Raw genomic sequence first — 14,331 nt, 5'->3', positions numbered from 1 at the left:
ATCGGACGTAGCAGGATAAGAGGAAGTTTTTTTTTATTAAAGATAAAAATGATAAATGACCTATATGATATAAAAAGCAGAATATCTATAGTGTCTCGAAACACCCTGGAAAACAGAATCACTTTTCTTTCTTCTTGATGAGACAACAACTTCCTTCTCAGGATTGGAAATTCCTATCTCAGAGAAGAGAGAGAGCCAGAGACAAAGCGCGAAAGAGAGAGAATATATATCGCATTAATTGATACGTCTAATCAATAAAATAAAATAATTTAACAATGTGAGCGACCTACACCAGCTAGCTAGCAATAAGCCACACGTGAATTGGTCTTGGCCACCATCTTTAATCGGATCCAGATACTACTGACCTAACAAGGACATACCGAGAACGTGCGGGCGGCACATATACTGGGTAACTTTGTCCACGATCGCTTTACGAGCAGTGTGTAGGAGATACACGTATTCGCCAATTTCGAAATGCCATTTGCAAGAGATTGTATAATAATAGTAACTTCAGAGATATTTTCGTCTAGATACCGTTAAATCGCGAAAAATTCTTCAACATTGTAGCCTCGAAACCGAAATTTTAAATTTTTCACAATGGTTCAAAAACATTTGTCGTATCTTGATTTAGAATTGAACATCCAATTGATGATCTCGATATTTCAACAGATTCTTCAGCTGTCCAGATTCCGTATCGATCTCTCCGTCTTTACTCGGAACACACCGCGAGCGAGGGAGGGAAGAATCCGTTGTATGTACCAAGATAGAGAGAAGCGAACGAAGGAGTTTGCTTATGGGATTCACACTCACCTGTCGAGCGTCTTCAGGTTCAAAATCAGGGGTTGCTCGGAGTCGGTGACGTCGCGGCGTATCCGGTTGCGATGTCGTCTCAAGGCTGCGGTGTCATATGTGGCTGCCTCGTAGTACCTGATATACGAGCTGCGCGTGATATCTGAAAAGCACACGAGGAGGAAACGGATGTACTATTAGTTGCCGTATAAGAAGAATGCGTTGCGCAAACGGTAAACCGCGAGTCACGCAAAGATGAATCGCGCCATAAAGATGCGTTTGAATCAGATGCTACAACAGCACAGGCGTGATTGAGGAGGCGAACGAGCGTTCATATTCTTCAGATAAATAAAAAAATTGTCCCGTTAACTTTTTTATGAGACAAAGAAAAACGCGATATAAAACTCATTCGAGACTAAAGGATAGTTTATTGTTGGTACTTTTTCTTTATAAATGCATAATAATAAGTGTAAAATTGAAAAAAAATTTTATTGTAATTTAAGAATAATAATTTTATATTGTTTTATATTTACACTGAGAGCTTATTAATAATACAAAGTCGCGGAAAAACGATCTGGATTAATTTTTCCAACATATCGCAATTTTCTTGTCAGATATTAGATATTAGTGGTACCTGAGCTCTCTGCCACGTGATATAAACGCACCTTAAAGCGTACATAATTCGTGCTCGATTGCTCACGGTGGGAAAAAACGCGATGACTATACCACGTTTTTTTTTCCTGCCGAGATCGTTGCAAAATTCGAAGGCGCGTAGGTCGGGTATGGCACTTTCACTGCGTGGTTTATTACAAAAGCATACGATAATCTCGATGAAAGATCATATATAACACAATTTACACATATCTATCTCGAAAAAATAGAATCAGATTTTGACTTTCGATATATTTTATCTTCATATTTGTCTCTGACCTCTCTTTGTGTTATTCACGACAGTCGCAATGAAAAGATAAAATCAACCAATCATGTCTATTATTATAAATGCATAATGGTGAAATGAATGGACGCATTTCACATTTACGAAAATTCTAATTCGGATCGGACGATTATATATAATATAACATGCTCTGAGAGTATGACTCCGCATAATATCCGTATTTACAGATTGAAACTGAATAGTCATATTTTGCAGCGAATATGCTGAAAGATAATTAATATATCTATTCTTTTATATGGATGCCTAAATCTTAATCATAAGAAAACGAGCAAATTGCCAGGCTCAAATTTAATTTCTTTTTTTAATAATTATAAGAAGAATCTGAGATGCACTGAAATATTTTACCATCGGCAATACTTGCATTACCTACAATTATACTTAAGTACGCAGCTACGGTTACGTATCGCGCTCTCTCATTGGACCTTCTTCTGTCGCTAATATGATTTTATTAATATCAAAGGGCCTTCTTCTTTCACCTCCCCCTATCAATTTAAATCTACTCGTGCTTCAGTAGATGCCGACGTCTCATCGCAAAAGCACTGCAAAATCAATTAATTTATTTCCGCGCGCATTATGTACACGCTGCGAAATGTTACACTCACTCCGCGGAAACTCGCTTAGTATTTTAGGATGAAAGGATCACGGAAATTTTAAGAGGAAACGAGCATTCACCACGACCACTCGACCGAGAGAACTCCTCAGAGACGCGTTTTCAGATCTCGGACGAGTGCAGCGGCCGAAGTGCACTTGTTTCGCGTCCACTTTACCAAGAGGATGCGCACACACACACATTAACCATCAGTCCCGCCGCTAGATTTCAATATAGCGAATTTAATAGCGTACCGATATTTTTATATATTGTAATATGCGCGAAAGTGATCCGCCGATATCGAAATACCTATATTTTTTAACAGCACGCGCTCAAAGAGCTTAAAAATAAAATCAATAATGTTTCACCCGAAAAGATTGAAGAATTTCAACGGATATTCCGGGAATGTAAAAAATAAAATTTAATTTATTCGATATAATTTCATTAATTGTAATCGTAGCGTAGCGCTATTAAACACAGATAGGCAAGTGGAAGGGTATCAATGCGTGAGGCTTGGGTAGCTTAACAGTCGTTTGGTAAGCGAAAACTCTCGGGTTCAATCCAGTCACGTTCGGATCCAGTTACCTGCGCCCTATATTTTTTCCTCGCCCTTAAGGGTATCTAATTATTGTCGCGAGAAAGAGCGAAAGTTGAGGAAACAAAAAAACTCGTTATTCATCATTCGATTTGATAACTTTTTATATCTCCGTATTCTTTACTTATAACTTTATACTTATGACTTTTTTTACTACCGTATTTTAAATCTTTGCTTTCATTTCGCGTCTGTAGCCGCCGATTATTTCTCCTAATCTTCTCAATTCGTATTAACCGGATGAATTTAAGGGAGAAATCTTAGCTACGACTACGACTGCATATTACACGGTGTATCTGTATTTTAACGAACGGACGTTACATACGTGACCTAGGCGACTTTCAGAGTAAATGGCCCGAACGATCAATGGGGCGACGCGAAGCGCAGTTTGCGCCACGTGGCTCCCACATCACAATTAGAGCACTGTTTAGGGTCGCGTACCATTGTTTCCGTAAATACTACCGCCGATCGAGCGATCGGGGCACAAAAGGAACACGTTGGACAAAGGCGAGTATCGGACTTGAGGCCATTACCGACGCGGGCGGACCCCTGCGGGACATCGAACGGCGCGGTATTTCGATATACGTCGTACGTCCTGAAACTCACGTGGGCACAAACGATCGCGAGCAAACCAATATTTTTTTCAATTTAACCTTTACTGAATCAAATTCAACGATTTTTCATCGAATATATCATACATTTAACACCTTATATAAATGGCTGGAATATTGACGAGATTTTATTATATAAAAATAAACGAGCACGCGCGCGAGCTCGATTTTCATTGTTCTAAAAACCAAATTTATTTAAAAATAAAGACGCATTAGTAATATCAATATACAAAATTAAATGTTATAATTCAAGAATTTAATAGCACTAATATTTAAAATATTTCAATGAGTGACGAGATATACTTGGAAAAGTAACGAAATCAAGTATTATTTGCCAGAAAATGTTCTAAATTGTTATTACCGTTCCTAAAGAGGTAATAATGAACAAAAATAACAATGCACAAAAAGACATGACCGCTTTCCCTTACTCTGTTATGACCTACTAGTTATCACTAATAATCCTTTAAAAATAATCTCGAACTTTTACATCAAATCAGAAAATTAAATAATTATGCATCAAAGAGGATTTGAAAATTTTGAAATATAATTGATCACATATTTTCACATATGTGAAAATTTTATTTCTCCTAATTTCATCACCGATTCGTGTGTGTCCTCGATTCGAAGGCACTTGTCAGATCAAACATATGAACTTTGGGGCATCGAGTCACCTTTGCTTTAACGAGTCAACAAAGAGAGCTAAATGTGACTCACCTCTATGCGGAGGTGCGGGATGAAGAGGAGACGCGTTGACGACGGCCATCAGAGTCCAGACGGGTAGGAACAACAGCACAAAGAAAATCGGACACGTCGTGATGGACCATTGACTCCTGCCCCCCACTATCGCGGCAGCCACGGAGCGCATCGCGGGCCCGCGGGCCCCGTAGTGGTGCCCCGCACGGCCCTCTGCCTCCCCTTCCTCTTCCTCGTCCTCCTCCTCCTCCTCCCCTTCTTCGCCCACGGCCAGGGCCGCAACGCGCATGGGCCCGATGTTCCGTGCCCCGGCAACGACTAATGGCGCTATCTGCCTTTTGTCGAGGAGTCGACCACCGCAGCACTTTGCCAGTCACCTACCAAGATCATTTCTCCGTCCTTCTTCTCCGGTCGTTCTCCCCCTCCTCCTCCTTCCCCTCCTGCCCTCCTGCCGGCGCCCCTTTCTCTCCGCCACCTCCTCCTCGTCTTGGTCCGTAGGTCGCTCAACCTTTCGACCCCTCTGCCGTCTCCACCACCACCGCGCCTCCTCTTCGCTTTCAGCCTTACTCTTTTTTTCTTCTTCTCTTTTTCAGCCGGTTCCACCTCGCTTTACCTTCGACGGCGGATCGACTCCTCCTCGTCGTCGTCCTCTTTCCTCTTCGACGTTCACCACCTCCGAGCGCCGCTCTCCGGACGTCGATCGATCCTGTTGACAAGAATGTATAAAATTGGTCACAAGTGCCAAGAATACGCAACATTATTTCATTCTGGATGAAATCAGAGAGACTGAGTTAAATTAAAGCGCCGCTCTCTCGCGACCGCGAAACTTACCACGCTGCGAAATTACGCGCTCGTTTTCATGTACAAGAAAGTAATAGGGGGTGGCCGAGTGTTTATCTCGTAAAAGTAAACTTGTAAACCTTAAAAGTTTAAGTCGGCGTGGGCAAGGGGGGGTCTGAGATAGAGTATCGTCGACTCGGCAATTGCGGCTGGAGAATTGTTCGCGCGAGTACGGTCTCGTATAATGTGGCACGTTAATGGTATACATATATGCAGTATGCAATAGGGACTGCAGGACGAGGAGATTGCACAAACAACTCTCTTTACGTGACAATAAATAAGAATCTTTAAACATAACCCGGAAATAATATCTTAATAATTTAGCATCCAAGAAGCGACAGTTCTGACGTATTTAGTGTTCACGAGATATAAAAATTTAATATCGGAAAAAATAACTTGTATGAACACGATTTTTTTCAATACGAGATTTTATGAGTTACTTATACTAATTTATTTGCTGAATAGTTCAATAGTGAATCGATTACTTATGGTTATTTCGGAGTATAAGAATCTAATCTTACTTCCCAATATTATCGAAAAGCTAGAAATTCGATACATATAACAATACAGAGATTAATGGGCAGCGACGATAAAATAAAAGTGCTCGTGAAATACATCAGTTTGGTAGCGCGCAAACAGTTTGCATTTTTCATGGAAAAAGTTCTGAAACATGCAAATGAAACGCGCGACTAACACGACAGTGACTTTCGTATTGCTAATACTCGACGTACGAAACTGCTTTACTTCTCTGGAAATTGTGACTTTACCGGTACGAATATAGTACAATTAGTAACAGACACCACGGTATCTACAGGATGCTTAAAAAAGACATTAACACTTACATGGAAGTAACTTTTTTTTTTTTAGAAACAAAACCGATAACACAAGATATCATAGTAACAGATGTATTTTGTCTTCAAAGAGTCTCTAAAGAGTTTTGTTCACCATCATTGTCTACACATTCTTGGAATCTTTTCCAGATGGTCTCCAGAGCCCTGAATCACATTTCTTTAGGTATTGTTGCTATCACATTTGCAATTTTCTGTCGGAAATCTTGCACATTGCAACGGTGAACAAATGGAGACTCTTTGAGGACAGGAAACAATTGTTACTATCTTGTGTTATTAGTTCCGTTTCTCTAAAAATGTTACTTCCATATAAGTGTTAACATTAGGTAACATTATTTTAAAGCACCCTGTACATCTCTATTCGACGTTATCCTTTACGTTCCGAGACACAGATCACGAAAAAATATGCATTTCATGAGTTGAATAATAATAATGTCCAAAGCGAGACAAACTCAGAATACTGTATTTTGTAAAAATATCATAAAGTACAGAGGTAATTTGAAAACTAATACATTGGAGGAAATAACAAATCAAAAATTCAATATAATAGAATTATATAACTGCTATTTGTTCCATTTTCGATCTACCATGTTAATTCGATTTTCGTAATGCAGTAAGTGCAAAGAAAGGTTCACATGTTTTTTTCACATAGTTTTTCCATGAAGTTGATCTGACGACCGCGACAAAAAAGAAACGAGTTCGCGTAGATCCGTTCGCTTCCGCACGTTTCCGCGTTTCGCGAAAGAACAAAATGAAATAATGGGCGGGATGCATTCTCGGGAAAGAACGACATGTGTGCACGTATAAACTAAATACAAACTTTACCATATCCCGACCTGGCGTGCCGTGGCAACGTCAAGAAACGCACGCTCTAATGGGTAAATAAAAGTGCATGCATCGCGACGGCGGGCGTCGCGTCGACGCGCAAGCTCGACATCACCCGGGCGATAATACGTTTTTCCACGATGACGCGACGCATAATCCGCGAATAAATCATGTTTATGCTTAAGGTTGTGAGCAATGAACAACGAATACCACCAGTGCGGATTCTTTAGAGTATTTCGCGCGGGACTTTATCTCCAAGCGTGACGAAGAGAGAGACCGAACAATAAGATTTAAAATTAATTATTCCAAATTATATTGTAATAAAAATACTAACAAAATGTGGTAGAAATAATAGATATAACAAAAGGCTGGAAAGCTGTGTCTTATTTTCTTAATATAACGCTACACCGTCCATAAAATAATTATGAAGATTAACAAGAAAAGGCTATGACTGAACTCGAGAAAAGTTGCGAGCAAATTTACATAAACTTCAAAATGTCAACGTTCCGTCGATGACTTCGTTCAAACGTTATTTTAACCCGTTTCGGCAAACCCGAGTTCCGAGTACAGCAGAGACTTTGTCAAACATGGGATCCTGATCTTGTTCATCTTCTCGCTCGTCGTACGTTCTCGTTTCTCGAGATCCGATGTAAAGTTCACAATTAGGTAGGTAGGACGCGATATTTCAAGGAACTCTAAAGTTCGTTGCCGAAATAAATTACATGGGGCGCTGCTGCGGAGCACTGCGGTCGGATACACTTTCCCGGTACACTGTGTAGAGGCGGTCCCCGAGCGGGATAGACATTACATTCCGAAAATGGAATGTCGACGCGATGTTCGTACGAGGAGGAGCTTTATCGCGCCTCGTCCGTGCAGGCGGAAGAATGACCTGGCGCGGCGAAAGCCATTACTCGCATTTCGCAAGTCCTGGCACGGCGAAACGGCGAATTTACACGATTCGCATTTGACGATCATTTCGCGACGAGTCACCCCCAAAGTTCTTCTCTCGTCTATCATTGATAAATGAGAGAGAAAGAGCGAGAATACGATATTATTTTTATAATAAAAATTGTAAAGACGCAGACATGTGTACGCTTCTTTAAAAATAATAATAAACTTTCTAAGTTTTTTATTTAAAATCGCGGCATATTGATAATAAATATAATTGTATTTTATAATAAATGTATTGGTAACAATAATACAATAAATACTAATAATAGTAGGAAGTGACATTTACTTTTATAAGGTATTAGTATAAGAATGTTAATGAATATAGTTTACTCAGAATCCACTAATTTATCTGCTGCGGCTATTAATAAAGTTCATATTTCAGTAAGTGATATTTATTTATTTAAGTATTAGTATAAAAATGTAATACACTCACAATGCACTAATTTATCTGCCGCAGCTATTAGCAAAGTTCATATTTCAATTGGCGCAGCCAATTTCTATTTCATCTCTAAATGCGGATGATTACCTCTGTGAAAGGAGACCTTTCGTTTTTATCTTGCGAGGCTTTTTTTTCATCGAACGAGAACCCCAATGAATTCGCCTTGAAGAAAACCCGTTCCTCCGATGCATTCACTTCGAATGATTCATTCGCGTGGGCACGGACGGAACCAGATATTTTTCTCAAGAGAATAGAGAATAGATGAATCTTTATAGCATACAAAACTCGGAGTTTTCTCATAAGCCACGGCCACCACAATGGAATATGGAACATCCGACCTCGACACCTCGCGTGGCGTTAAACACGAGCGCGCATCTCTCGGCTTATCATCTATTAATACCACGCCGACGCTCTGTCTATCTATTATATATCAGGATCCGACTGGGATCAGTGGGGATCTCTCGTCGTCGTGAATACGTCACCGAAATTCCACCGTGATAGTCCGGGAATATCGATAGACGAGGAACCGACATCGGAGAGGATTAGCGTGTCGTAAGCGTCCGTTCGCGTTCGCCGGCGAACACGATCGGACAATTTTCCGTCGAGCGCGCCTCGCTGAACCGTTACCTCGCAACGCGCGCGCCGGCAAAACACGTTTTGCGTAATGTCCAAGCGAAAGAGATAGAGAAAACCCGGACGAATAGAATAATTACGAAGGAGCCGCGCCACGCCGTCCGACGACGATCGAACCTTCTTTTAGAACCGCGATGAATTTTACGCCGTCTTGAAATTCGATCACTCACAAAACGTACACTATTACACTGTTAGATCTCCGACAAAAGATTCGAAATCTACTTTTTACCCTGAATAAAATAAAGGCAACTTAATTGTAAATGTAAGAAAGCGAAATTATGGTATCTAAAAAAGCAAATATTTTATCGCAACGTGTAATTTCCCCAAGAAACAAAATATCAATATTTAACTACAGAGTGAAATTTATTTACTGCAGTTTATGTACATTGACTTCCAACTGAATCAGTTTCAAAAGTTTCATTGATCTCTCTCGCTCTATGGATACTTTCTATAATTATCGATCAACAATAGCCGGGGGGAGGGGGGGAACACGTTATAATTCTACCTTCCAGCGGATCTCTTCCATTCGAGATAAGTACCATTATGGAACCTTTCACTGTGCTTGTCGCTAATTGTTCTGAATTTATGTGAATATCTATTCAGTTCGAGATACGTAATTTTAATGGTATGTTGCATTACGCGAAAATGGTTCCAGCAATGACAATGTCCTTGTAATTTTCGAAAATTAATCCGTATAAATGTCCGTATGAAAATCTGAAAAATTCGAAAACGCAAAACCACGCCTGAAATCATCTATTCTCGTTGTCGTGTTTTATGCAGCTTTATTGGAATTTTCGTGGTTAATCTTAAGGGAAAAAGTTTTGTTTTTAAGTTTATGAAATTTCTATGGCAACGTTATACTTATACTATAGAAACACTTGTGAATTAGACAACGCGTTAACGTCCATTACGTTGTCTATAAAAAACGCTCATTATATCGTTAAGAGTGATTTTACTACGTATAATTCATTAATTCCATTAATATTTTATACTATATCCTCTCATGTATTTGTCTTCAGGCTAAGACCTTTAACGACTACGATCTATATAACATTCGGTATATATTTCAGAAATCTTTTCCGGAGCAAGTATATATCAAGCTATCCAAATAACAGGATTGAGGTTCATAATGGTAATCGCGTTTGTGCGCTGCGCGATCCATCGAGATTTCAGCATGTATTATGAATTTCTACCCCAGTTTCACATTTAGTTGGAGAAGCAAAGTCAGAAATTCAAAACAATCGTGCATTCTGCACCGCGTCTAATTACTTACAACCGAAAGGTCTGGCGCGAAAGAGAAAGGTCAATCTTCATATTAAACCGTATCAAATTATGCCCGGGGCACGGGGCACGCAAAATTGATACTCAAAACACGCGGCTCCGTATTAACCCGCGGCGGACAGAAAAGCGTTTTAAAACGCTAATTGTCATTTCTCGCTCCCGATAGTCCCGATACGCGTGTCATAATTCCCGAACGCTTTCAAAAACCCAATCGCTATTAATTTTAAACACCATTTAATTCCCGCGGCTGTGTTTTATTTTAATCCTCGGCAGATCCGCGGAATAATAATGTAACCCGTAACCCGTTGTTACGCATCTGACGGATACACACGGCGATTAACTATTCCCGCTTTTCCCCTATTATCTCTAACAATAAATGTAGCATCGCGGTGCGACGAGTGCCTTTCTCGATGGCTTTTTGGCATAACATAATAAAACACTCCGCGTTTCCCGAAGAGCACGGGAATTTTGAACGTCGACGGCACGTGTCTGGGCTTTCCCCTTTGGCCTCGCGATCGTGCTTTACTCAAGAGCCTTGACGAGCTGTTATACCAATTTCTGTCGCAAATATTTCCCGACGTTTAGCGCGTTCTCTTCAGAACGCCGACCCAAGGCGAAGGCGAAACTAGCTCGTCCCTCGCCGTCGCGAGTCCTTTAAAAGGCGCGTGTAATTTATGCAAATTGTTTGGCATAAAAACGACGTGTTCAAATAGCGCGGGCCAGGCGCGCGAAGGATCTTTGACGGTTTTTTAATTATCTAAGCCGCCCCCCCCCCCCCCCCGAAGATGCTTTTATCATAGTACATCTAAAAGACCCATCATCACGGAGACTTTGGAAAAGAACACAAAAAGGTGAAGAAAACGGCGAGTCCCTTGCAATTAACTTTTCACTCACACCAATACAAAAACATTTAAGTTCATAACATATAATAATAATTAATAATACTTTAACAATTTCGACAATTAAGTACGTGGTTAAATATTTTGTATAATTCATCTGTTTCCTAAGATATTTCCTAAGATTCTATACCAGACATTTTTAATTTGTTGTATATACTGTTAAAGGATAAAATTTAAACCTTGAGTTAAATAATATTTTGTTATTTTTAACTACCATGTGTGTCGAAATTTATTTTAACACGATCAGTATCATTTTAATTGCATTAATTTAGTTAAATTGAGTTTTAGTTAAATTGATAGTTTTAGTTAAATTAACGAAATATTGGATAGGAACAGTGACGACTTATAGACATGGTTAAAAACGACTCAAATTGAGTATAATTGACACTACGAATTTAACAGTGTAAGTTGCTTTAAATTAAAAAATAGCTTTACCTTCCTTCTGTTACAATCACTTTTGAAATTAATAATAACTCTGTAGTCTGTAATAAAAACGTCCGTGACCGATTAACGACCAAAAGATCGCGAGATTTATATTTGATCCTGCATGCAGGTCATTATAATCATTCGCGTAATTCCATTGTCACGTAACAATATCCCGTCGCGGATTTTGAATGCTATTTTATGCAAAGCGTGATTATCTTCTCGTTCCCCCTTTTCGGTATAATACAAGTCACGTTGTCTGTTCAAAACGAATTCTCCTTACTTCGTTCAAATTGTTACACAGGTGTCGGAAGTTACGGTTGCAGGCCGATCCGACGGGAACCGGCTTGTCACGACAAGTCACAACCAGATTCGTCACGTCGAACGCGCGTCGGGGACGCGCGCGCGGCCAACTTCACGCGGCTCGCTTCCACTCGCCTCGCGAGAGACCCGGCGCGGCGAGGGGCCCGCTAATCACGTTCCTTTCATTCTGATCGGAACGCAATGCGGGGGGACGGCGCACGAGCGCTCGAATGTGACGAAACACCGGGGATTCGCAACGTAAACACGCACAAACGTGCGAGATGCCCATTGCCCCGTCGTATTGCCGCGTATCCTTTCAACGGCGCGACGGCGACGGCCCGCGCCCCGCGCCCCGCGCCGACGAAAATGGCGGTTATTTCGTTTTACGATCCGCGATCGCAAAACGGATTCGCGGATTCCATTTCAAGGGCGAGCGGCACGAGTAGCGGAGTGTTTACCTATCAATTGTTAATTCCGGCGGAAAATGGAAGTGGAATCTAACTCGGCGCGCGCGACGCGTTTGACGTGCGGAAATTCAAATTTGCGTCTCGCGGAAAATGGCGCCACTTCCCTTCGAATTCTCGGCCCGTGGACGCGAGCGCGAGATTCGCTACTCCGACCGCTCCGAAATTCTTCGGAGCCGGAGGACACGCGGCACGCCACCGGGATACATCCCGGTGCACGCGCGCTCTCGTCTCGAGTCCCGACGCGTACAGGGAGGGGGGAGTTCGGGGGGGGGGGGGAGCAGCGCGCCTGCCCGGCTCGACGGCCGACGCGGCGCGTCCTACGTCCTACACACACTCACCGAGGCGCAGCTCGTCGTTGCTCCGCTCGTCCTGGTGCCGCTAGCTCGCCGCCGTGGGGGATTCCAGCCGCCCGACGACGCGCACCTGCACCCGAGGAGGAAGTCGGCTCGCAGCCCCGCGTGTCATCGGCGCTCATCGCCGCGTGACGACGCCGTCGCCGCCCGCGTAGACGCCGGGCATCCGGAATACATGCACGCACAGGCACGCGCGCGCACACACACTCGCTCACACACGCACACACCCGCGGGCGCGCGCGCACACACACGTGCCGGAGAAGAGAGAGAGAGGGACCTTCTGACGACGACGACGGCGGCGTCGCTTCTCGATCCCGGCAGCTTCGCGACAGCCGGAGCACGACGGCGACGTCCGCGTAACGCGAAAACGACAAGGTAGCACGCGCGAGCGCGAGCGCGCGCACACATACACGCGCGAGAGCGAACGAGCGCCCGACAAGCAGCAGGACCGAACGGAGAGCGCGTTTGAACGCGTTCCGCAACGCACTGGCGACGGCGAGACCGCTCGCGGACGAAGACTCCCGACTTCCCGAGGCCAACGACTCCCCCCACCAATCGCGCGCGTTCGACCCAGCTATATATCCCCTCTCGCGCCCAATCCCGCGCGACCTTCCCCCTCTTCCTTCGCCCCTTTCTCGCTCTTTTTCCTTCTCTCTTCTTTCTTTCTAACGGCGTGCTCCGAAACGTATTTATTATTGTTAATGTGTTGAAGATAATTAAAGCCGGGCCTCGGCGTTCCGCTCCGATCGCGGGCGATTAAATTACACGCGATGCTTAAATATATTTTTCTTACGCACTTCCGAGGAACAAACGTTTCCTCTCTCCTTTTCTGTCCCTTCTATTCTCCCAAGTCGCTTCCCAGTTCCCATCACGACGCGGAACGGACTTATTCAACCCCCTCGCATTCTCCCCCGCCCTTCTTCCCGCCGCTCTATCTCGCGGCGAACGCGCGTCGCTCACCCTATATCGCCCCGCTCGGTCTCTCTCCTCCGTTCCGTGCCTCCAGCCTCCAGCCTCCGGCGTGCGAGTGCAAGAGGAGGAAGATCGGAGCAACGGAGCGCGGGCAGGACGAGAGACGCGAGCGCGCGAGTGCTAACATGTCGTCCTTCCGCGAACTTTCTCCTCCTCGCGGCCCCTTTACGCCGATATTCCGCTCCTCTCTCGCTCAATTCCTGCCTCTCTTTCCCTCTGCCCCATAGATCTACATCTATTTTGAACCGCTGCCGTCCCCCTGCTTCTCCCGCCTGTCGCGCTATATATTTTCGTATCTGTCGTTCGGTATATTGCTTCTACCCTCGTGCAACCGAAACGCGCCGGCGAGTGCACGTATACCCTTCTTACGGGAGGAACGATTTATCAATGAAACAAAAGGAAACGCGCGAAGGCGACGAGGACGGGGTGACAAAAGGGCAGCGGCGGTGTAGCGTTGAAGGGGGAGAGGAGGAGAGAGAACGGTCGGAATCCTTTCCTCTTCGCCCTCGTCCCCCGCTCGCCGGTCGCCGGTCGCGTCGACGGCGCGAAACCATTGCCCCGGGAATGTTGCGCCGTGGATTAGTTTGATTATCGACATGCGGCGGCGCCGAGGCCGCGAGCAATTTAATTATGGAAACGGTATGCTGCAAAGGACGAACCCGCGATATCCAATTAGTTTCCACGGGCCGCTGCGAGTCCGCTGGAGCGCTCTTAACGATTGCTTAACCCTCCCGAGAGGAACGCTAACTGTTCGTTAAATTATCGAGCGCGGACGCCACGCCGCTGACTGCCGCGACGATCGCGTTTGTTTATAGTTTACGAAGTAGCGAAGTAGCACGGGGATTGCATTTTTGATGAGGGATCGACG

At 43.7% G+C, this 14,331-nt stretch overlaps 1 protein-coding gene across 1 annotated transcript in view; it reads right to left on the bottom strand.

Moving 5' to 3' along the window:
- Nucleotides 1-12,986, bottom strand: part of LOC139771283 (disintegrin and metalloproteinase domain-containing protein 10) — a 58,840-nt gene extending 45,854 nt beyond the window's left edge. Inside the window, exons 1-3 of the mRNA XM_071703947.1 lie at nt 12,477-12,986; nt 4,251-4,935; nt 811-952 (exon numbers count right to left, since the gene is read on the bottom strand). Coding sequence (XP_071560048.1) covers nt 811-952; nt 4,251-4,518 — 410 coding nt within the window. The 5' untranslated portion in view covers nt 4,519-4,935; nt 12,477-12,986. The remainder of the gene's footprint in view (nt 1-810; nt 953-4,250; nt 4,936-12,476) is intronic.
- Nucleotides 12,987-14,331: the final 1,345 nt, after the last annotated feature.

The sequence above is a fragment of the Temnothorax nylanderi genome, unplaced genomic scaffold (genome assembly GCF_030848795.1).
Source record: "Temnothorax nylanderi isolate EJ_2023f unplaced genomic scaffold, tnyl_v1.0 TNYL_tig0037_pilon, whole genome shotgun sequence".
In the NCBI taxonomy this organism is placed as follows: Eukaryota; Metazoa; Arthropoda; class Insecta; order Hymenoptera; family Formicidae; genus Temnothorax; species Temnothorax nylanderi.
The sequence above is the reverse complement of the archived record's forward strand: the minus strand, read 5'-3'. Positions and strand labels throughout refer to the sequence as shown.